This window comes from Amyelois transitella, chromosome 12 (genome assembly GCF_032362555.1).
Source record: "Amyelois transitella isolate CPQ chromosome 12, ilAmyTran1.1, whole genome shotgun sequence".
In the NCBI taxonomy this organism is placed as follows: domain Eukaryota; kingdom Metazoa; phylum Arthropoda; class Insecta; order Lepidoptera; family Pyralidae; genus Amyelois; species Amyelois transitella.
Genome location: NC_083515.1, coordinates 10,932,803 through 10,956,825, shown reverse-complemented (window position 1 = coordinate 10,956,825; position 24,023 = coordinate 10,932,803). Strand labels below are relative to the sequence as shown.

Below are 24,023 nucleotides of genomic sequence, written 5' to 3'. Positions count from 1 at the left end.
CCCACAAAGGATATAGACGTGACCGTATGTATGTATTAATGTATGTTAGTGTTCTAAATAAACTAACATTTCATTACTGATTTCAGTTATTTGCTGATTTTAATAACATTTACCTACTCTCAGAAGGCAACCGCATTAGTATATAGCTGGTCTTCTGAAAACGTTAAAACTTTAACCGAATCGTATTGATCATGAATAGGTCTATTTATTAATTATTTAAAAGACAGTAACTTTACCATCAGCTGCTTTTTGCAAAGCATCAACTGCAGAATCGTAACGTTCAGAGATAGTCTCAGGAGAAGTAGGTTTGCCCGGTACCTCGTCTCTTACGGCACCTGCTATATCTTCTGGTTCCTGAAATCAATACCTTATATCGTCTTTGCCACCGCCGGTTTGCCGTGTGGTTCCCGGCACCAGTACAAAAAAGAATAGGTCCAGTCCATCTCTTTCCCATGGATGTCGTTAAAGGCGAGAGATAGGCTTACAAACTTGGGATTCTTTTTTTAGACTACGGGCTCGCAACCTGTCACTAGTTGAATCTCAATTCTATCATTAAGCCAAATAGCTGAACGTGGCCATTCAGACTTTTCAAGACAGTCGGCTCTGTCTACCCCGCAAGAGATATATATATATATAGACGTGGGCATATGTATGTATTTATGTATATTGCCGTGTGGTTCCCGGCATCAATACAAAAAAGAATAGGACCACTCCATCTCTTTCCCATGGCTGTCGTAAAAGGCGACTAAGAGATAAGCTTACAAACTTGGAATTCTTTTTTAGACTACGGGCTCGCAACCTGTCACTATTTGTATCTCAATTCTATCATTAAGCCAAATAGCTGAACGTGGCCATTCAGTCTTTTCAAGACTGTTGGCTCTGTCTACCCCGCAAGGGATATAGACGTGACCATATGTATGTATGTATACTTACAGGAATCACCATCAAATGGTGCAATTGTGGCATACTGTTTATGAAATTCCAAAAATCACAGCACTTCTGTTGAGTGAACTCCGTGTCTTCATTAGACAAAGTAAAGTCAATTGTTAAACGCTGTGTTGCGGACGGTTCTCCACATTCAGCTTCACCAAAATCCTTATCATCTGTAGAATCAGAGTCATTTTCATTTTCTTCTTTATCACTACTATTAGTTCCCGGGTGACTGAGATCATTATTTGTCAAATCAGAAGCTTTGAGTACCGCAACTTTGACTGAATCGACTTTAGCGGGGATTGAATTTTGGAAATTTGCTGGTAAATTCTCATCGTTATTTAGTATTTTACATTTGAGTGTAGCATATTCTGCGCCGCTTGTACTCAAAAACATGATTTTTTCTGTCGATACGTCGCTTAAATTGGAGATATTGTTATCGAAATATTAGCAGTTACTGACTGAACAATAGGAATGTCTATGTTTGATTTGCTTTTCCCAGACCAATGCTAAACAAGGATCTAAGGCTTTTATACAGCTTCGTGTTATTGATTTATTGAATCTAAGAACTCGTGATTGATATCTGTGCGTGATTGACTTTTTATTGACGCGTATTTATGTCAATTTTGCTCATAAATATTATAACGAGTAACATAATTTATAAACTTCATGAAAAACCTTACTGAATAACACAGTTTTAAAAAAATCTCGTCTATATCTCTTGCGGGGTAGAAGGAGTCCTGAAAAGACTGATCAGGTGGCCACGTTCAGCTGTTTGGCTTAATAATATAATTGAGATTCAAATAGTGACTACCTAAATTTATAGCTTTATACATTTGTGTTTTTATATGTATATTTGTAATGTTTTCTATTCAAACCCCTCGCAAAGAGTGGAAAAAAGTTAACGACAAAGAAAAAGATTTGTAATGTTTTCACAGAAACACTACTGGACCGTCTTTGATGATATTTGGAGGATGGTATGAAAGTTTCAGGTTTAACAAAGGCTATATTCTGGAAATTCTCATGGGCAAATGCCCAAAGCTAGTAAATATAAAAGTCTTGTGAAGACCTGAAGATGAGTAAAAGTAGATACCAATCATTCTAGATATAATTTCTATAAATAAAATAATTAGTTGGGAAAGTGTAAGAGTTGAACACTAGTTTCACTTGATGGACGATCATACAATGTTTGATTGATCGCGACTCAGAATTGTGTAGTTTTGATGTGAACAGAACAAGTCCACTTGTACTTCTATAAGAAAAATACATACACATACATACATGGTCACGTCTATATCCCTTGCGGGGTAGACAGAGCCAACAGTCTTGAAAAGACTGAATGGCCACGTTCAGCTATTTGGATTAATGTTAGAATTGAGATACAAATAGTGACAGGTTGCTAGCCCATCGCCTGAAAAAGAATCCCAAGTTTGTAAGCCTATCCCTTAAGAAAAATACTTATTTATTAGTCGGAGATAATCCGAACTAATATTAAAAATACGAAAGAGAATAATTTAAGGTTTCTAACTAAAACAATGTGACCTTTTGGATCCAATAAGGATTAGGTTTACTTATGTAGCGGGAGCGATGATTCAGCTCGACCGCCACCAAAGGGAAGATCTTTCGCCAGGCTGGTGTGACGCCTGGGGAACCGCGCGACAGACGATGTTGTGTCGGAGGTTGTATATATGCTCCAATCCGTGAAAACTTTGCTTGCGCGATTTATATTTTTTGACTGATAGCGTCGCGTGTTTTTATTTTTTATTTTCATGACTTGTGGCGTATAAATGTCGCCACACTTGCAACGGTTGCGGAGGTAAGATGGAAGTTGCTTCGTATGAAAACCTGACTCAGCCAATCCAGGATCGATGGTCAGAGGTATACCCCGGGCTCTTCTCCAGAGAGGTCAGGATGCAACCTGGACTAAAGCCAGGAGGAAGTGTGACCTTTTAAAGGTTGTATATTAACAGTGTCTGATCATACATTTTTTTTTAATAATTTGATTGAATTATGACGTTTTGATTCAATCAACCAATTTTGTAACAGGTCTTAAAGTAACCGCTTAATTATAACATATTCAAATCTATTCAAAAAAGTTCCTGCCAATATGTTCCTTAGTTTATTTCATTGATTTGATATTGTCCAATGTCTTATTATAGTCCAACAAGATTAGACGCGACTTCGGCGTGCTCAAACTTACGCACGGATTCCAATGAACGAATCGGTGATGATTATCCTGAAGATCCACTGAAGGTGAGTACAGTGGACTGCAGAGAAACATAGCTCCCATATCGTGACAACCAAAAGTCTCCAAAATTAATGACGAAGTTTTTTTGCGGGCAATCCGCAAGGGGATAGGGGCTACTCGACTTGGGTGCGCACGCGCGCGCTCGCATATTATGTTCCCGGATAGTGAAGAGGGGCGCAGGGGAGACCGCAGAGGCAGAGTTTGGTGTAATGATAGAATTGAAATTCAAATAATGACTGATTGCTAGCTCATCGCCTGAACGAAGAATCCCAAGTTTATAAGCCTATCCCTTTTTACGACATCCATGGGAAAGAGATGCGAGTGATCCTATTCGTTTTTTTATATTAGTCCCGGTAACCACACGGCACAAATAAAATCTATACTAATATTATAAAGCTGAAGAGGTTGTTTGTTTGTTTGAATGCTCTAATCTCAGGAATTAATGGTTCGAATGGAAAAATTATTTTTGTGTTGAATAGACCATTTATCGAGGAAGGCTTTAGGCTTTAAAACAACACGCTGCAACTATAAGAAGCGAAGAAATAATGGAAAATGTGATAACAAAACGGGGAAAATTATTCATCCTTGAGGGCTTCAATGATGCTCAAAACAACTATTCCACGCGGACAAAATCGCGGGCACAGCTAGTTTATTATAAAATAATAAGTATAGATTAATTACAGGGCAGTACAGAGTCTGGTGCCTACTTCAGCGTATTCGGCGAAGGTTCATGCGGGGAGCCGCAGTCGGCTCAGCACTTGATGATAGACTTCACTCATAACGAGACCGACAATGAGTTTGTACAGAAGAAATGCTGTGCGTTCTGGGAGTTGATCGAGAACCACCCGGAGATACATCATCTGATGGTTATGTCGGTACGTACATACATACATACAAACATAAAATCACGCCTCTTTCACGGAGGGGTAGGCAGAGACTACCTCTTTCCACTTTCCACGATCTCTGTTACGTATATTACATATAACCACGTCTGTATCCCTTGCGGGGTAAACAGAGCCGATAGTATTGAAAAGATGGAAAGCCACATTCGGTTGTGTTGATTAATGATGAAATTGAAATTAAATAAATATTGCTAGTCCACCGACTAAAAGAAGAATCTCAAGATTTTTCAAATTCGAAATTTTTATTCATTATAGGAATTTTCAAATATCACTTAATAATCGTCATATATCATTATGGTTTCACAACATTGGTCAAATAAATTACTTAAGTTAACTGCCGCTTTCAAAGTAACAAACTGCACAGCAGCATTTTCTTCAATAACGTCGAACGTCACAATTATTTTATTAGCCACTAGCTGTGCCCGCGACTCCGTCCGCGTGGAATAGTTATTTTGGGCATCATTGAATCCCTCAAGGGTGAATCATTTTCCCTGTTTTTTTTTAAATTTTCATTATTTCTTCGCTCCTAATAGTTGCAGCGTAATGTAAAATAGCCTAAAGCCTTCCTCGATAAATGTTCAATTCAACACAAATAGAATGAAAAATTCGAACCAGTAGTTCCTGGGATTGGCGCGTTCAAATAAACAAACAAACATACTCTTCAGCTTTATAAAATTAGTATAGATAGCCGGGAACCACAAGGTATGCTATGCCGGTATATTATCGTTATTATATTTGAATCTCTATTACCACCACCGCGCCACCTATAAAAGAATACAGGTTTTTTTTAAATCCCACGGGAATCTAGCTTTCACCAGGACCTCATAATTATAAATACGTGATCTTACAAGAAGATTAATTCACTAGATTACCCGTGATGAGGTAACAAACAAACAAATAAACTCACTTTTGCATTTTTTAATTTTAGTTGGTTGGGATACCACGGAATTTTATCCAAAAACATGATTTCAGGATCCACAAATGTATCCCAGCACTTCGACATCTTCAAAACATACCACGCCCACAGAGAATGTGTTCGAAGGTGACCTGGAAGAGGAACCGGTGCTGAGAGAGCACACTGCCGTCTCCATGCTAGATTTCGTCAGCAGAGAAGGTAGGTATTAGTTGGAAAATTTGTAGCTCTAGCTTAGAATTTAGCATTAAAACCAGCTGAACCTTTGCTTTTAAGTTATTGATAGATAGAGAGAGAGAGAGACATACATACATACATATGGTCACGTGTATATTCCTTGCGGGGTAGACAGAGCCAACAGTCTCGAAAAGACTGAATAACCACGTTCAGCTATTTGGCTTAATGATAGAATTGAGATTCAAAAAGTGACAGGTTGCTAGCCCGTCGCCTAAAAGAAGAATACCAAGCCTATCCCTTAGTCGCCTTTTACGACATCTATGGGAAAGAGATGGATTGTATTCTTTTTTTTTATTGGTACCTGGAACCACATGTTGGAATTTAGCATGAAACCCAGCTGAGTCTTTGCTCTTAAGTTGTTAAAGATTAGGGCAGGATCTGCTTCCATGATCTAAAATGGGTTGGGTTCCCGTGCAAAGGTTGCGGAGGTCAGGTGGACGGGCCTGTTGCTTCGTGTAAAACCTTATTTACTTAGTCCATGGTCATGGTCAAAATTGGCATCCCAGGCTCTTCTCCAGAGAGGTGATGATGTATCCGGGATTAAAGCCGAGAGAAAGATTGCTGTAACTTCTGCTCTGTGAATGAAGAGAAGACATACGGATGAAATTGATAACGATTTGGCAGTAATATTGCTGAAAGAGACACTTCCAGCGGGCTTACTCTTAGACTTTGACTATTTAATGAAGACAATTAAGCTGCAGCTTACGACAAGCTAAGTCTAATTCGGATATAATTTGAACCAATTATTAATTGTATTGCAGGCATGATTGACAAATCATTCGAGGCGAAGATGCCGCAGCGGTTCTGCCCTCTCGGTTCCAGGGAGTACATTGAGAATGAAGTGACCAAATCAAAGACAACCAAAAAGAAAACGTATGATGCTGGTAAGAAACATACATACATACATACATACATATGGTCACGTCTAGGTATATCCCTTGGGGGGTAAGAGCAAACAGTCTTGAAAAGACTGAATGGCCACGTTCAGCTATTTGGCTTTATGATAGAATTGAGATTCAAATAGTGACAGGTTGCTAGCCCATCGCCTAAAAAGGAATCCTAAGTTTGTAAGCCTATACCTTAGTCGCCTTTTACGACATCCATGGGAAAGAGATGGAGTGGTCCTATTCTTTTTTGTATTGGTGCCGGGAACCACACGGCACATTGGTTGTCTGTTTTTTAGACAGCTTGCAAGTAATAAAATTTGGTACGACCACTGCTTGCAATAATTTAAGCCCACTTTTGTAAATGTATCCTCTGTTCCAGAGATTTTTAAACGGGAGAAATTTACAAATTTGTTCCCAACTACAGATTTGTATTATAGTTGTAGCTTACAATCGGGAAGACATATAGAGGTATATCGGGTGTCCAATAAGTTTCGTCAAGGTCTAATAAATGGTTAATACGACGAAAGAACAGCAGGTGGAGTATTCTAAATTTTTTTTTTTACTGACTGGTAAGAAAATTATGTTAATTTCAGGAATGTGCTACTGCGGACGAGGCCGCAGATGCAAATGCAAGAGAAAGAAGCCTCCAGAGGCGGCCCCGCCTTCCTCAGACCAAGTGAGGAGTATGTGCGAAGGCATGACAAAGTGGGACGTCAACCATCCGAAGTATATCTTTATTTATTTCACTCTTTTTTTTTTAATAGCTCATATATGATTGGGTCCTCCATTTAAGTATAAAATACTTGTGTTTGGAGAGCCCGCTCTTCCAAAGTAGTTGTTTACACTGATTTGTTACAAATTCACTAATCATGTTCAACAATAACAACATTTAAAATGTTAGTATGTTAGATAAAAAAGAATAGGACCACTCCATCTCTTTCCCATGGATGTCGTAAAAGGCGACTAAGGGATAGGCTTATAAACTTAGGATTCCTCTTTTAGGCGATGGGCTAGCAACCTGTCACTATTTGAATCTCGGTTCTATCATTAAGCCAAATAGCTGAACGTGGCCATTCAGTCTTTTCAAGACTGTTGGCTCTGTCTACCCCGCAAGGGATATAGACGTGATCATATGTATGTATGTATGTATGTATGTTAGATAAGTTATTTTTTATTCATGTATAATAAATGGAATGTTTCGTTGGTTTGGTCATATTGAGGAAATGAATGAAGCCAGGCGAGTGTAAAAAGAGAAGGCTAAGACGAACATCCTTCATCAAATTGGACATTTTGGAGAAAAGGTCAAAATCTAGTATCCTGTAACTTTTTCTAAATCTTAATTCCATTCTAAGTCAACTAGCTAGGCAAGTTAAAAATCACAAATGAAGAAGTTATTCAGAGTAAGAAAAGAAACATCATTTTAAAAACTTTAGAAAATAGGAGATGGAAAATGATAGGCCATTTAATACGACAAAATGTTTTTTTAAAACTATAGTAGAAGGTAAAATTTATAAAAAGAGAGGAAGATAAAGATCAAGATTAAAATAATTTGATCAAATAAGCAAAAAGTAAAGATAACAACAAACCAACAAATAAAAAAAGAGAGAAAGGAGATGAATCCCTCCACTTAACTCCACCGACAAGAGTTAGCTCTTAAATTTAAGCAGAAGAAGAAGAAGCTCAGCAAGCACGTTGGGAATCTTGGGTCGCTTACCATTTTCCTGGTCCATCTTACACTGTTTTTTAAATATGTACGAAGCACCTGGATTGTATGAGCTTATCTCAAGCAGAGGTTTGATTATGACTGTTACAATTTTTGACACCAGTTATGCAGGGCTTTATTGCTTTTCGGTCTTGATACTTCACAAGTTAGTTCCCTTTTTTTCAATTCAATTCATTTATTGCATGTCATTTTGTACATTTACTACAATAGTCACTGGTATAATAATGGGTGCAACATGAACCCAGTAGGGTATAACAACATTATTACTGGAACGGCAAGCGGTTTTGTAAAAAGTTTCTTGAGTGGGATCATTTTTTAATTCTGTGCCAATTTTTCAGGTCAATGGAGCCACCAGGCCGCGTCGTCACCTTGATCCACAGTGTCATGCAAAGAAAAGTCTAGTCCGAGTGAACTCAGACGTTTTATAGTCACGTGTTTACAAGTTTCTAGAGTGTATTAGTTTGTATCGCTAGTTGTTTGTTAGATTTTATTAAACTAGTTACTATTTTAGTTTTTCTTTTATCTTGCTTTATTTACCTTCTCCTGAATCAAGGCCTCCTTAGAACATCGCCGAGCTGATCCGACAATCTACGTCAAGCAGTTCATGAAATACTTAACATAATTAATATCTTGTATAAGCTTAGTTCGAGGCATCACAGTCCTTCTACAGATATACCTATACAGATTAACTGAACTTTCTTCAAGTTTCATTTGTAACCTTGAATAAGCAAAGCTATCATAATAAAACCTCAAATCGAAAGAGGTAAACATGGTATAATAACTTGAAATAATAAACATACCAGTCCATGACAGTGATAGGAAAGTTTAAGGTAATCTGTTTGACGGAAACAAAATCTTACATCTTGAATTTAATCTAAAATTCAAGGCTTCAATTACAAAATAGAATAGTTTTATTTTCAAAATCACAGAATTTTAAAGTTCGTAAATCATTAAAACCCCAGTCTAATTGTAAAACTGAGGATACAAAATCATCGTCATCGGACACTGATATGCAAAATGCAGAAAAAAAACAAGAATAACATTACGAACTGAATTAAAATTTCATCATTCAGTCAAGAACCATGTTACAGTTGCCCAAATTCGATCGAAATTCCAAAGAAGCGGAAGGAAAGTGCAAGTAAGTCCTCTCTTCTACATACATACGACATACATATAATCACGTCTATATCCCTTGCGGGGTATACAGAGCCGACAGTCTTAAAAAGGCTAATAGGCCACGTTCGGCTGCTTGGCTTAGTAATAGAATTGAGATTCAAATAGTGACAGGTTGCTAGCCTGTCGCCTTAAGAAAGAATCCCAAGTTTATAAGCTTATCCCTTAGTCACCTTTTACGACATCCATCGATGTCCTATTTTTTTCCTATTGGTGCCGGAAACCACACGGCACTCTCACAAGTCCTCTCTTCTTCTTAACGTAAATCATTCATTACATAATTCGTTAAATCTTCATCTCTCTAGAGAGGAATCCGTGGTGGGCCTTTTCACCCTGATCCTGGTAATCCAGGTAAGGTTTTTCCACAAAGTGCCGTTGAGATTCAGATAGTGTCAAGTTGCTAGCCCATCGCCTAAAAGAAGAATCCCAAGTTTATGGGCGCCTTTTACAACATCCACGGGAAAGTGATGGAGTGGTACATACATTCATACACAAATCACTCCTCTTTCTTGGAGGGGTAGGCAGATCTTTGCCAGTTGCCACGATCCCTGCATACTTCTTTCGCTTCATCCACATTCATTACTCTCTTCATGCGTGCTCGTCGGTTTCGGGTACTCTTGACCAGACCTTTTGCTAGAACGTCTCGTATTTGATCAAGGTACGTTCGTTTAGGCCTTCCCGGTTCAACAGTGCCAACATGGAGTAGTAAGGTCCTATCAGGTAAGGTCTTAGCTCAGCTACACTAGTAGCTAACTACAGATGATACATACATAAAATCACGCCTCTTTCCCGGAGGGGTAGGCAATGACTACCTCTTTCCACTATCATACAGATGATACATACATACATACATATGGTCACGTCTATATCCCTTGCGGGGTATACAGAGCCGACAGTCAAAAGACTAATAGGCCACGTTCGGCTGCTTGGCTTAATGATAGAATTAAGATTCAAATAGTGACAGGTTGCTAGCCCATCGCCTAAAAAAGAATCCCAAGTTTGTAAGCCTATTCCTTAGTCGCCTTTTACGACATCCATGGTAAAGAGATGGAGTGGTCCTATTCTTTTATGTATTGGTGCCGGGAACCACACGGCACTATGATGTTTATGATAATGACCAGGTGCCGGCCCGTGTGCAAAAGTCGTCGCCGCCAATGGAAGGGGAAGACCCAGAACACGTCGGCTGAACTGCTTCTGGACAGAAAACCACAGCCGCTGTGCTTTAGGAGATGTCCTACTGTAAGTACCACCACTTAGAGGAAAATAGCTGGAGTCACACTAAAGGTTTATTGTAAATACATACATATAATGCCACATACTACAGAAAAGAATATTAAATAGATAAATAAATATATACGGGACAAATTATATTAATACATATTGAGTTAGCCTCGAAGTAAGTTCGAGACTTGTGTTACGATATACTAACTCAAGTATATTTCATAATAAAGCCTAAAAATATAATCCTGGCCGGGATTCGAACCCGGGACCTCCGGTGTTACAGACAAGCGTACTACCGCTGCGCAACAGAGGCCGTCATATTTACAGGTGAGACCTTAACGTTTTAAACAAATTTTAGGTGTGAAGTTCTTAAAGGTTTTTTGGTTTGTTGGTATATTTTAAAGAGTTTTTAATCCTTCTGTCCAGATTTAGACCAAAAATGACCTGACTGAGGCAGGGACTATGGGTACGAACCATTATTCTATTCTGATAAATTCTGTCAAAGATTTAGAATTAGAAGAATCATATAAGTTAATTTGAAATTATTTTCTTACGAAAAAAAACACCGAAGAGTAGAAGAACAGTTTCCAAATATAGAGGTTAATATTATTTTATTCCAGAAAGTGTTCCCAAACAGCCCGTGTCCATTGTTCGGGCGGACACGTCACGTCATCATAAACGAGCGAGATGCGCTCGCGCCGCCACCAAATGTGGTGCGTGTTTGCCAAGCACCTGTAGATGACCACGTGGAAACTCCCTACTTGAGATACGTGGAAATAGCCAAGCAGAACGGTGAGATCCTATGTCTGATAGAGTGTGATTTAGAATTGGCCTTTTTTTAAAAGTCTTGTGGTATAAAGTTGAGTGTGATTTAGAATTGGCCTTTTTTTAAAAAGTCTAGTGGTATAAAGTTGAGAGCGTCGGTGTCGAAGACTGTTGGCTCTGTCTACCCCGCAAGGGATATGGACGTGATTATATGTAAGTAGGTTGAGCAATCTTAAAAAGACTGATAGGCCACGTTTGGCTGTTTGGCTTAATGATAGAATTGAAATTCAAATAGTTGCAGGTTGCTAGTCTGTCGCCTAAAAGAAGAATGCCAAGTTTATAAGCTTATCCCTTAGTCGCTTTTTACGACATCCATGGAAAAGAGATGGAGTGATCCTATTCTTTCTTTTCTAATGGTGCCGGAAACCACACGGCAATCTACCCCGTAAGAAATAAAGACGTGATTACATGACATATATGTATATAGTAAAGTAGTAGGGAAGTATGCAGAGATCGTGGCAAGTGGAAAGAGGTAGTCTCTGCCTACCCCTCCGGGAAAGAGGCGTGATTTTTATGTATGTATGTATGTATATATATATATATACATATATACATATATATTTTTATGTATGTATGTATGTATATATATATATATACATACATACATACATAAAATCACGCCTCTTTCTTTATATATATATATATATATATATATTTCAGGGGCATGGGACATGGTGCAAGCATGCTGCGCTTTCTGTTCATGCGGTCCATGCTGTCCATGCAGCGTCGGCAGTTACATGCTGCATGACGAGGAGCGGTCGGCGCGGCGGAAGAGCGACATGCGCGAGTTCGATTCCCGGGTCAGGAGCACTTATCAGGAAATGAGGATTATGTATGACAAACCGTGATTGGTGGGATTAATAAATAATTACAAGACATGAGACATTTTTTTTATACATAATAATTCCCGTGTGGTTCCCGGCACTAATACAAAAAAGAATAGGACCACTCGCATCTCTTTCCCATGGATGTCGTAAAAGGCGAATAAGGGATAGGCTTACAAACTTGGGATTCTTTTTTAGGCGATGGACTAGCAACCTGTCACTATTTGAATCTCAATTCTATCATTATGCCAAATAGCTGAACGTGGCCATTCAGTCTTTTCAGGACTGTTGGCTCTGTCTACCCCGCAAGGGATATAGACGTGACCATATGTATGTATGCGTTTTTTTTAATAAAAATGTGATAAGGTTTGGGTGGTGTGGAAGGAAATTTTGTCGTATACACATCTATAGTAATATTATAAAGCTGAAGAGTTTGTTTGTTTGAACGCGCTAATCTCAGGGACAACTGGTTCGAATTGAAAAACTCTTTTTGCGTCGAATATACCATTTATCGAGGAAGGCTTAAGGCTATATAACATCATGCTGCAACTATAAGGAGCGAAGAAATAATGAAAAATGTGAAAAAAACGGGGAAAATTATTCATCCTTGAGGGCTTCAATGATGGCTAAAATAACTATTCCACGCGGACGAAGTCGCGGTCACAGCTAGTACATACATAATAATCACGTCTTTATCCCTTGCGGGTTAGACAGAGCTGTCAGCCTTGAAAAGACTGATCGGCCACGTTTAGCTGTTTGGCTTAATGATAGAATTGAGATTCGAATAGTGACAGGTTGCTAGCCCATCACCTAAAAGAACGAAACGATATATAGAAATGAATGTTCCTATTTTAGCCTATACAGTCACACAACTTGGCAAATACTTTTGCAATTGCCCTACATCCTGTGATAAGTTACGACGATTTTAGGGTACCGTATTCAGTGAAACTCTTTATACTTGGGTACATTTTATGTATTAAAAAAAAAACAATAAAAAACAAAATACTTTACAAAACAAAACGAGACTTTATTTTAACTTCGACTCGAACAAGGATCCTTCACACTCGCTGGAGTTTGTAAGACCAGATCTGTAATAACAAGTAGGTTAGTTATAAAACCGGCACCAATAGAAAAAGGATAGGACCACTCCATCTCTCTCCCATGGATGTCGTAAAGAGCGACTAAGGGGTAGGCTTATAAACTTGGGATTCTTCTTTTAGACGATGGGCTAGCAAACTGTCACTATTTGAATCTCAATTCTATCTTAAAGCCGAATAGCTGAACGTGGCCTATCAGTGTTTTCAAGACTGTTGGCTATGTCTACCCCGCAAGGGATATAGACGTGATTATATGTATGTATGTTAGTTAAAAAAAAGATTTGGAATTAATTATGAAAGAATCCCAGAGATGACTTCCTCCTTCTCTTGTGTTACCTACGTAGGGTCGGCTTTTCTTGTTAACTTACGCCATTTTGGACGACTTTTGATTAGAATAGAATAGATTTATTTTCAAAATGGCTTAACGATAGAATTGAGATTCAAATAGTGACAGGTTGCTAGCACATCGCCTAAAAAAATGAATCCCAAGTTTGTAAGCCTATCCCTTAGTCGCCTTTTACGATATCCATGGAAAAGAGACGCGAGTGATCCTATTCTTTTTTGTACTGGTGCCGGGAACCACACGGCACACGTGGATGTCACTTACTTTTATTGGTCGCCTTGGCGTGGACAGCTGGTAACTCATCACCTCGAGACGTGACAACTGTGTTGGTAACTGTAGCATTAGGGTCTTCGTGGTGAAGCTGAGCCTAAAACCAAGACAATCACAATTATTGGTGAAATCTATACTAATATTATAAAGCTGAATAGTTTGTTTGTTTGAACGCGGTAATCTCAGGAACTACTGGTTCGAATTGAAAAATTCTCTTTGTGTTGAATACACCATTTATTGAGGAAGGCTTTAGGCTATATAACATCACGCTACGACTATTAGAAGCGAAGAAATAATGGAAAATGTGAAAAACAACGGAGAAAGTTATTCATCCTTGGGGGCTTCAATGATGCCCAAATTGACTATTCCATGCGGTCGAAGTCGCGGGCAGAGCTAGTAAAATAATACAGAACTATGTGTTTGGTCATGTCGAGAGGATGAATGAAAACAGGTTGACTAAGCAAATACACAAAGGGAGTGTGAATGGGACTGTTGGAGTGGGAAGGCCTAGACGAACGTACCTTGATCAAATCGGAGACGTTCTAGCAAAAGGTCTGGTCAAGAGTACCCGAAACCGACGAGCTTGCATGAAGTGATGAATGAATGAAGTTATGAATATAACTTAGGTACTAGCTGTGCCCGCGACTTCGTTTGCGTGGAATAGTTATTTTGGGCATCATTGAAGCCCTCAAGGATGAATAATTTTCCTCGTTTTTTTTTTACATTTTCCATTATTGCTCCTAAAAGTTGCAGCGTGATATTATATAACCTAAAGCCTTCCTCGATAAATGGTCTATTCCACACAAAGAGCATTTTTCAATTCGAACCAGTACTTCCTGAGATTAGCGCGTTCAAACAAACAAACTTTTCAGCTTTATAATATTAGTATAGCCCTGGGCGGTGAAGAGGCCGCAGAAGTCGTTTCCTTACTGAATCATTATTATCCTTAACAGTTTCATGGTTCTCTCTCCTCCAGAACGCTACGCATTTTTTCTGGACCTCCTCAGTGTCTTCTTTTTGGGGGCTGAAGTCTATCAAATTCTGTTTCAGTCGATCGCCGCATGCTTTCCGCTCGTCTATAACGTGTTGTGGCAAGATCTACAATATATAATATACGTATAAATAATGTGGCCACATAGCTGAACGTGGCCATTCAGTCTTTTCAAGACTGTTGGCTCTGTCTAGCCCACAAGGGATATAGACGTGACCATATGTATGTATGTATGTATGTATAAATAATGTGTTCCGTCCGTTCCGTGTCCGTGTGGTTCCCGGCACCAATAGTAAAAAGAATAGGACCACTCTATCTCTGTCCCATGGATGTCGTAAAAGGCGACTAAATGATAGGCTTATAAAACTTGCGATTCTTCTTTTAGGCGATGGGCTAGCAACCTGTCACTATTTGAGTTTCAATTCTTTCTTTAAGCCAAACAGCTGAACGTGGCCTATAAGTCTTTTCAAGACTGTTGGCTCTGTCTACCCCGCAAGGGATATTTATGTTTACGTATAAATAAATATATGATTATCGGACCTACAGGAAATACGGGTGCTCTTACAGTGAGGGGAAACTTAGCGAGGAAACCTGCACATTCAAGCAACTGGATGTGTAACCACGGATCCAATATGGGTTAGGTTTACCTGCAAAGGTTGCGGAGCTCAGATGGGAGTCGCTTCGATTAAAAACCTGACTGAAAGCTTACCTGCTTTAGTGAACTCCTGACCTGACCTCATCTCAATAACCTAAAGTTTAGAAATTTAATAATAATTGATGTTTGACGTATTACGAGTATAATGAATTAATTTATTATGACTAAATGAAATTTTGATGCTAGTGAATTAATTTGATTTAAAATGGAGTACATAACTTGATTGATTTTAATGTGAATATGGATGATTTTGTTATTTCTCTTGTTTTATGGGCCTATCAGAAGCCTGAAATAAATGGATTTTATTTATTTTTAATAGTAATATTTGAATAGATAGGATATTATTTTGTTCCCTGTTACAAACACAATATATGTACCTACGTACAGTCACTGTTATTTGAATCTCATACATACGTATGTATGAGACTAACAAACAAACTTACTATGAAACCCTCATGCGAGGGTTTGTCTTCAACATCACGAGGGTTCTCAGGCAGCATGGCCCAGCACTGGCAGCAGAGGAGAGAACACGCGAATGTCAGGCAATCTGATATCACTTGTACCTATAAATTGATACACATACATACATATACACACGTCTATATCCCTTGCGGGGTACACAGAGCCAACAGTTTGAAAACACTGATAGGCCACGTTCAGCTATTTGGCTTTTAGCCCATCGCCTAAAAGAAGAATCCCAAGTTTATAAGCCTACCCCATAGTAGCCTTTTACAACATCCATGGGAGAGACTGTTGGCTCTGTCTACCCCGCAAGGGATATAGACGTGATTATATGTATGTATGTATGTATGTATTGATCGATAATGTATAAACGTTCAACGTTTGTATGTTTATGATTAAAAGAAGCCCCATTGCCTACATGAAGAATCCCAAGGTTATCTGTCATGATTTAGGAACAATAACAAAAAAAAACATGTCAAAACCTGTCTGTATAATCTGATAAATCTTGCAATGACGTGGTGGACGTTGTAAATGCTGATGGTAAGCAACGAGGGCATCGGACCGATTTAGGATGGGTAACCTTTAATATCCTTTTTCTGAGACATGAAAATAGATGTAAAATTTGATGTAAAATTATAGATGTTTACTGACAGATGTTTTTGAGACGTAATATGTCTTTGGTCTTTTGTCAGATTGAATTCGGTCAAGTGTGAGTCGGATTTTCCTTTTTCTAATTTTCAACCTTATATTTCTTTGTCTGTTTTTGTGAAAAAAGAAAGTAACAAAAGTAAAGGTAGTAAATTTTCAAAACAAAATATGAACAAGTAGGTTGCATCCATTAATAGATATCTACAGTTATACGATTAATAAATTTCTATTTGTGAACTGTAGTTACAGGAAATTATGTATTGCAAATGTATTTATCATACTATAATTAACAGTCCATTTAATTTCTTATCTCAATTTCGCAATAGTCATAACATAAATCAATATCGTTATCAACTATTTATTTATTGATTTTAACAAAGTTGTGGATGGATCATTGATTTTTCCTTGTAGCGTAAATCCTGGATTTTTGTAAGCGTAATTCCGTGCCCGCGGGAAATATTAGGAAATCCTTACATAGCGCAGGGCAGTGTTTTTTGTCAGTCAATTAGTGTCCTATTTTATGTATTTTTTATATATACATACAATATACATACATGTGTTTAGAATAGAATGATTAATTTTTAAAATTGGACAAAAGGTATCATTTATTGACGTACAGTACATACCCTTAAATTATAACTACTACCGCTTCCAAAGCGCATGTGTAGAAGAAGCGGCGGAACAAACTACACTAGAGTTGTTTGTATGTATGTAAGGAATACATCGTCTTGATAAACTACTCGTACAATTATTATTTCAGTATGGCCGCTTATTTTAACAAATTAATGAAAATACACACTATCAAACTACATATTGCAATACAATAAAACAAAGTACAGTTATCAATATTAATAGAAATTGGCGATTTACAAAAAAAAAGGTCTGAAATTTCATTCGAAATAAAATCCAACAATGTTGTATGAAGATTCACAGCCCATAAAAACTTTCCGCTTCTTAGCTACAAAATGTCGCGAAGATGCAATTACTCGTATTTAATCGGCTTAGCATTAATCCAAAAAGTTATATTGCTAAGTGAGGTAGGTACATAAAAATATTTATCTTCCCGATAGATGAAACTAATAAAAAAATGTAATAAAAATTGTAATAGTAATAAATATAATATCATAGGCTTAGTCAGTTCAGTACATCATTTGTGGGAAAATGCTGCATTGCAGTTGCTGACCGCTTCTTCTGCACTGACGCTTTGGAAGCGGCAGTAAACTTTGTTTAAAGTAATTTATTTTACGACAATCAGTGTTCTGAAATCAAAAGATATGACAATAATCATGTGATGTTTGATTTTCACAATTTTACAATTTCTCATAATAATGAATGAAACATTTCGAATTTGTAAATAATTAACGTTTAAAAACGTGATGCGCAGAAAGGCACAGGTTCAAATCCCACCTCGGCCATGTACTAATGACTATTTTCTAAGTTATGTAGGTATATTAGTTTGAACACTAACCGATGCTCTTACGGCGAGGGAAAACATCGTGAGGAAACCTGCACATTCAGGCAACTGTTCGTGTTACCATGGATCCAATACGAGCTAGGTTTACCTGCAAAGGTTGCGGAGGTCAGATGGGAGTCGCTTCGTGTAAAAACCTGACTCACCCAATCCAGGATCCTTGGTCAAAGGTATACCCCGGACTCCTCTCCAAAGAGGTGAGGATGCAACCGGGACTAAAGCCAGGAGGAAGAAGAACGTTACAAAAACTAGTAACTTAGCCAATCTATACTAATATTATAAAGCCGAAGAGTTTGTTTGTTTGAACGAGCTAATCTCAGGGACTACTGGATCGAAAAGATAAATTCTTCTTGCGTTGAATAGACCATTAATCGAGGAAGGCTTTAGATTCTATAACATCACTGTAACTTTTAGGAGCGAAGAAATAATGGAAAATGTGAAACAAAAACGGAGAAATTTATTCATTCTTGAGGGCTTCAATGATGCCCAAAATAACTATACCACGCGGACGAAGTCGCGGGCACAGCTAGTTCATAATATTGATGGTTACAGATAAAAATCCACTGCAATCTGAATTCGTCATAAATTTCCGATCCAATATCATGTGATTGAGATATATGTTCTCAATCGGATGAGTTAATATTTATCTGATCGATATCACATTGACGGTTTTTGGCGTAATGGATATATGTATGTAGAATCACGGGGTTCAGTGTTCGATTATTGGGAATTCTGTCATGGTGGCCGAGTGTGTAATGTGTTTGTGCTGCACTATATTCTAAAATTACATACATATATATAATATATCCCCTGCGGGGTAGACAGAGCCAACAGTCTTGAAAAGACTGTTGGCTCTGTCTACCCGTTCAGCTGTTTGGGTTGATGATAGAATTGAGATTCAAATAGCGACAGGTTGCTAGCCCATCGCCTAAAAAATAATCCCAAGTTTATAAGCCTATCCCTTAGTCGCCATTTACGACATCCATGGAAAAGAGATGAAGTGGTCCTATTCTTTTTTTTATTGGTGCCGGGAGCCAGACGGCAAAATAACATCTATACTATATACTATATACTATAATATTATAAAGCTCAAGAGTTTGTTTGTTTGAACGCGATAATCTCAGGAACTACTGGTTCGAATTGAAAAAATCTTTTTGTGTTGAATAGACCATTTATCGAGGAAGGCTTTAGTCTATATAACATACGCTGCAACTATACGGAGCGAAGAAAGAATGGAAAATGTGAAAAAAGAAAACTGGGAAAAATTATTCATCCTTGCCCAAAATAACTATTCCACGCGGACGAAGTCGCGGGCACAGCTAGTCAAGTTTAATGATGGAATCGAGATTCAAACAGTGACAGGTTGCTAGCCCGAAAAAAAGTGCTTATTTTTATAGTTAAAAACAATCGTCGCTCAATTTATTATAATACAGTTTTACTTATTATGTACCTATTTCAATAAAACCTAATTAAAACACTACTCATATCACAACATCACAGTGCTTACATTATCACTTTGTTTCCATTTAATGAACCCAAAACTTCCCCCTTATCAATACTAGGAAAGTTGAGAATCGTGTCATTCAAACATCACTTAAAATGGAATCTAAAGCTGAAGTGTTTAGGTTTGTTTTCAAAATACTCATCCAATGAAGATAAGACCTTGTCGTTAATTAATCTAGGAGCATCTATAGCCCACAAGTAGTCCAAATGATTGAACTCAGGATACGGAACAAGATAACTCTTCGTTGTCACTGGCAATTTCTCTTGCAGAATCTTTACGTCTCTTTCACTCGACAACAAATCGTTCTTTGCCCAGAAAAGCGTGATTGGTAGTGCTATTTTACTCAGATCATACTCTGGTGGAGTTTCTGTGCCATAGATTTTCTCATTGTAATACGACCCGTAATCAAAATACTGATATTTCCCTGCAGAAACAATTTCTTGGGCGAAATGTACCAGTGTTTTCCAAGAAGTTCCTGTACCGAAATGAGCTAGGAATACTGGGAGCAAAGTCTCATTCATTTGCACTTTATCATACCCACAGAGGTAGAACACTATGTGATTACAGACCATTGTGTCTTTGAGCTCTGCTTCGCAAGACTTCGTCATCTCACCTAATGTTGATGCCTTTGGAATGAATTCGTGAGAACCGTAAATCATTTCCATGTACGCTACATTACTGGCTATAGGTGCTAACGATTTTAATGGTGACTTTATATCGGACATAAATACAACTGGGGCCAAAGCAATGCCCGCCTTGAGTATATCATTATATTCTGGCCGAAGAGCTAACATAGTAAACAGAATTGTTGTGCCCATAGAATGTCCGATATAAGTTATTTTTGTATCTTGTCCTTTCAATTTCATGATATAGTCTATGACAGCAGGAATATCATGTATAGCGACATCATGCCAAGAAAAATTCCAATACTCTTTTGAATCGGCTTTCCACCAAGTATGCTGTTTTGAATATCTGTTCCCACGAATATTTGGTATCCACACGTCGTATCCTGCATCGGCAAGAACGTATGCTAAAGCTTTTTGGGGACCATTGAGTATCCAATCTGCAGAACTAGCAAAGATTCCGTGCTGAAGAAGAACTGTTTTAGTAGACACTGCACCACCATTTTTTGATCTTGGAATGCGATGGACATTCAAAACGTAACCTTCAGAAATGACTGTATGTGTTTCACAAATGTATCCATTTCTTGATATGATTGTTGGGACTGTTAACATTGCATCTGTGAACTCGGCCGCTCCACCATCGTGCCTGTTCCTTTCAACAACTTCATTGGGAACATAAGACCACGTATCAGCAACTTTCCTTCCTTGTTCTTTGATAGTGTCAACATAACTATTCACTTCTTTGTTGATTATCTTTTTTTGTTCATCCACATAGTTGTCAATATTTTCTTTGAAATTGACGGCCTCCTCGTAACTTGAATTAACAGCCGTTTCGATTTTCAATTTCTGCTCATCAAAGAATTCATTGACTTTGTTAGTTTGGTTCTTGAAAAAATCACTAATGTCTGTGAATTTCCATGATTGTTCTTGGTTATCTGTATTTGCCGTCGAAATTATCGCAAATAATAAGATGTACACGTTCATTGTGCCGCGTTGAGAGTACTGGGTTGAATGAGAACCACTTGTTTTTAATATTGCAAATGATGGCGTATTACTAATTGACCCGGGGATCAACTTAGTGCGTCATCTTCCTGATAACGGGGAACAATTTTTTAATTAAGACAATAGGAAGTTCATTATCAATGTTGTTTAATTGGAAACTATGATATTATAAAATAACATAACATAATAGATCCGGCTCATAGAATTGTGAACTTGACCGATTTATTATCTGTTAGGTACGTGATCGTTCAGAGAAGTGCATTTTTATATGTAAGTTTTCCATAAATTGTGTCATTTTATTTTAAATGAAAGCCGGTTTCAGAAATAAAAGAGCTTTTTCAGTTTATATTCAACCTCATAGATATATTTTAACATACATACATTGTGGTTGTCTGGAAGAAATTCCATCTAATAACTGTTTTGTAATTTGTTATAATTACTTTCTATGTGCAATAAATGTTTAACAAAAAAACTTATAATCACGTCTATCCCTTGCGGGGTAGACAGAGCCAACGGTCATAAAAAGATTTATAAGCCACATTAAGCAGGAGATTCAAAAAGTAACAGCTAGCCCATCACATAAAAGAAGAATCCCAAGTTTACAATATACATATTATAGGATATAAAGTGATACTGGCTTTCGGAAAAATCTCAAAAATTTTCGGCTCCAATTGTCAATGAATCGTTAAATATATTACATGTAACACATTAAGATATGACGCCAAATAAATAGATTTGTTCTTTGGAAGCAGACATAAATTGTAGTTCACTGACTCACTGACTTGAGTAACAAACAGACCGATTAGCCGACAACTGTGTATCCTAATGCGTGGACCTAATCTTATCTTACTTGTCTTAAGTCTAGACTAGACAGTTTCTTAGTATTAGACATTTATCTTTATAGACAAGATTACATACGCTTACAGGGTTACGAACCATTGCAGTTTCGCTTTTCCCTGTTTGTTATTAGATAACATAACATATGGTCACGTCTATATCCCTTGCGGGGTAGACAGAACCAGCAGTCATCAAAAGAGTAAAAGGCCAGGTTTAGACGTTTGGCATAATGATTGTTATTTATATAAAACATTATTGAGTAAACAATGTTGACATAATAGACAGACTTAATGCTAAATGAATTATCTGACAGTCATACTTTGGGTTAAACAGGGATATTTAGTGGGTGTTAAAGTAATAATCCCAGATATGATATTCTTAATGATATAAGGATAGACCTGTAAACTTGGGATTCTTCTTTTGGGCGATGGGCTAGCAACCTGTCACTATTTGGATCTCAATTCTATCATTAAGCCGAGCAGCTGAACGTGGCTTTTCAGTCTTAGTAAGACTGTTGGCTCTATCTACCCCGTAACGGATAAATACTTGGTTATATGAAATCATGTCTGTACTGATAAGGAGGGACTAAAGAAGAGTAACATAATCCAAAAAAAACATTTTTTGTAATATTTGTATGTCTGATACGTTTTATCTTCAAAATTGCTCAATACTGATTACATCAATTAGGCGCTTTGTCAGAACTTCATATCGTCATAATCGTTAACCAAATAACATCAAATCAATCTATCATAAATGAAAATCCTTGGAAAATCGTGATTTTATGCGGGGATTATCAGGAGAGACGGACAAACGATACTCGAAGGTCGGCATTGGGACATAAAACAATAATGGGGCAACCCTTCTGATCCTGAAAGGGTCATAAACTGGCCGGCCTTTGTTTAAATTTTATGGGCCTTTGGTCGTCTTTTTAAGATCATAATTGGATGATAATAATATCAAATGACGACGTCATGGTCATTATAGATGATAAGGGAAGGTCAAGGAACGATCAAGGAAAGTTTGAATGGGTGAAGCCTTGATAAACATACATACATAAAGTCACGTCTATATCCGTAAGGGGGTAGACAGAGCCAACAGTCTTAAAAAGACTGATAGGCCACGTTCAGCTGCTCGGCTTAATTATAGTATTAAGATCCAAATAAGTTAGCAACCTATTTGGTGTGATTGACATTCAATACTGACAGATTGCTAGCCCATCGCTTACAAGAAGAATCGCGAGTTTATTAGCCATTCCCTTAGTCTCCTTTTACGACATCCATGGAAAAGATGTGGTGGTTCTATACTAACGTGCCGGAAACCATACGGCACAATTATATTTACACAAATATACTTTTATAACTATGTAATTACTATTTTCTTGTTACATACATATGGTCACGTCTATATCCCTTGCGGGGTAGACAGAGCCAACAGTCTTGAAGACTAAATGGCCACGTTCAGCTATTTGGCTTAATGATAGAATTGAGATTCCATTCTGTTATTAAGATTGACACATATGTGTTTGACTGTACGTGTCAAAAGTATAACGAATACCCGGATATGCCTGCGGGGGCCGGGTAATCCTGGGTAAAGTACACAACACGTTTAAAATTCACCCCGGCGCTTGTTTGTCGGGATACTGACACAGTTATTGTCATAGTTGTAAAGTCTAAACCAAGTTAAGGGAGTTAACACGAAGTTCTGGATTAATGTTATATATTGTTTGTTTGTTTGTATCTTTATTGCATAGAAATTTACACAGTAACAAGAAAAAGTGCCGTGTGGTTCCCGGCACCAATATAAAAAAGAATAGGACCACTCCATCTCGAATAGAATAGAATAGAATAGAATAGAATAGAATAGAATAGAATAGAATAGAATAGAATAGAATAGAATAGAATAGAATAGAATAGAATAGAATAGAATAGAATAGAATAGAATAGAATAGAATAGAATAGAATAGAACAGAATAGAACAGAATAGAACAGAATATAACAGAATAGCACAGAATAGCACAGAATAGCACAGAATAGCACAGAATAGCACAGAATAGCACAGAATAGCACAGAATAGCACAGAATAGCACAGAATAGCACAGAATAGCACAGAATAGCACAGAATAGCACAGAATAGAACAGAATAGAACAGAATAGAACAGAATAGAACAGAATAGAACAGAATAGAACAGAATAGAACAGAATAGAACAGAATAGAACAGAATAGAACAGAATAGAACA

General features: G+C 37.6%; 4 protein-coding genes across 4 annotated transcripts; 2 read left to right on the top strand and 2 right to left on the bottom strand.

The window, feature by feature from the left end:
• Positions 1-3,075: 3,075 nt before the first annotated feature.
• LOC106136344 (uncharacterized) lies at positions 3,076-8,242 on the top strand. Its single transcript, XM_013336869.2, has 6 exons — positions 3,076-3,183; positions 3,862-4,053; positions 5,053-5,194; positions 5,992-6,114; positions 6,711-6,843; positions 8,179-8,242. Exons 1-6 carry the CDS (start codon positions 3,076-3,078, stop codon positions 8,240-8,242), a joined length of 762 nt encoding a protein of 253 aa, XP_013192323.2.
• Positions 8,243-8,922: 680 nt separating this feature from the next.
• Positions 8,923-11,907, top strand: LOC106136345 (uncharacterized). The gene is made up of 4 exons (XM_013336871.2): positions 8,923-8,978; positions 10,135-10,252; positions 10,855-11,026; positions 11,720-11,907. Exons 1-4 carry the CDS (start codon positions 8,923-8,925, stop codon positions 11,905-11,907), a joined length of 534 nt encoding a protein of 177 aa, XP_013192325.2.
• Positions 11,908-13,579: 1,672 nt separating this feature from the next.
• LOC106136346 (uncharacterized) lies at positions 13,580-16,286 on the bottom strand. Its single transcript, XM_060946931.1, has 4 exons — positions 16,184-16,286; positions 15,683-15,802; positions 14,524-14,691; positions 13,580-13,690 (listed from the first exon to the last, which is right to left on the bottom strand). Exons 1-4 carry the CDS (start codon positions 16,256-16,258, stop codon positions 13,580-13,582), a joined length of 474 nt encoding a protein of 157 aa, XP_060802914.1. The 5' UTR covers positions 16,259-16,286.
• A 2,917-nt stretch (positions 16,287-19,203) lies between these two features.
• LOC106136357 (lipase 3) lies at positions 19,204-20,946 on the bottom strand. Its single transcript, XM_013336886.2, has one exon. The coding sequence runs from the start codon at positions 20,929-20,931 to the stop codon at positions 19,411-19,413; it is 1,521 nt and encodes a 506-aa protein (XP_013192340.2). The 5' UTR covers positions 20,932-20,946; the 3' UTR covers positions 19,204-19,410.
• Positions 20,947-24,023: the final 3,077 nt, after the last annotated feature.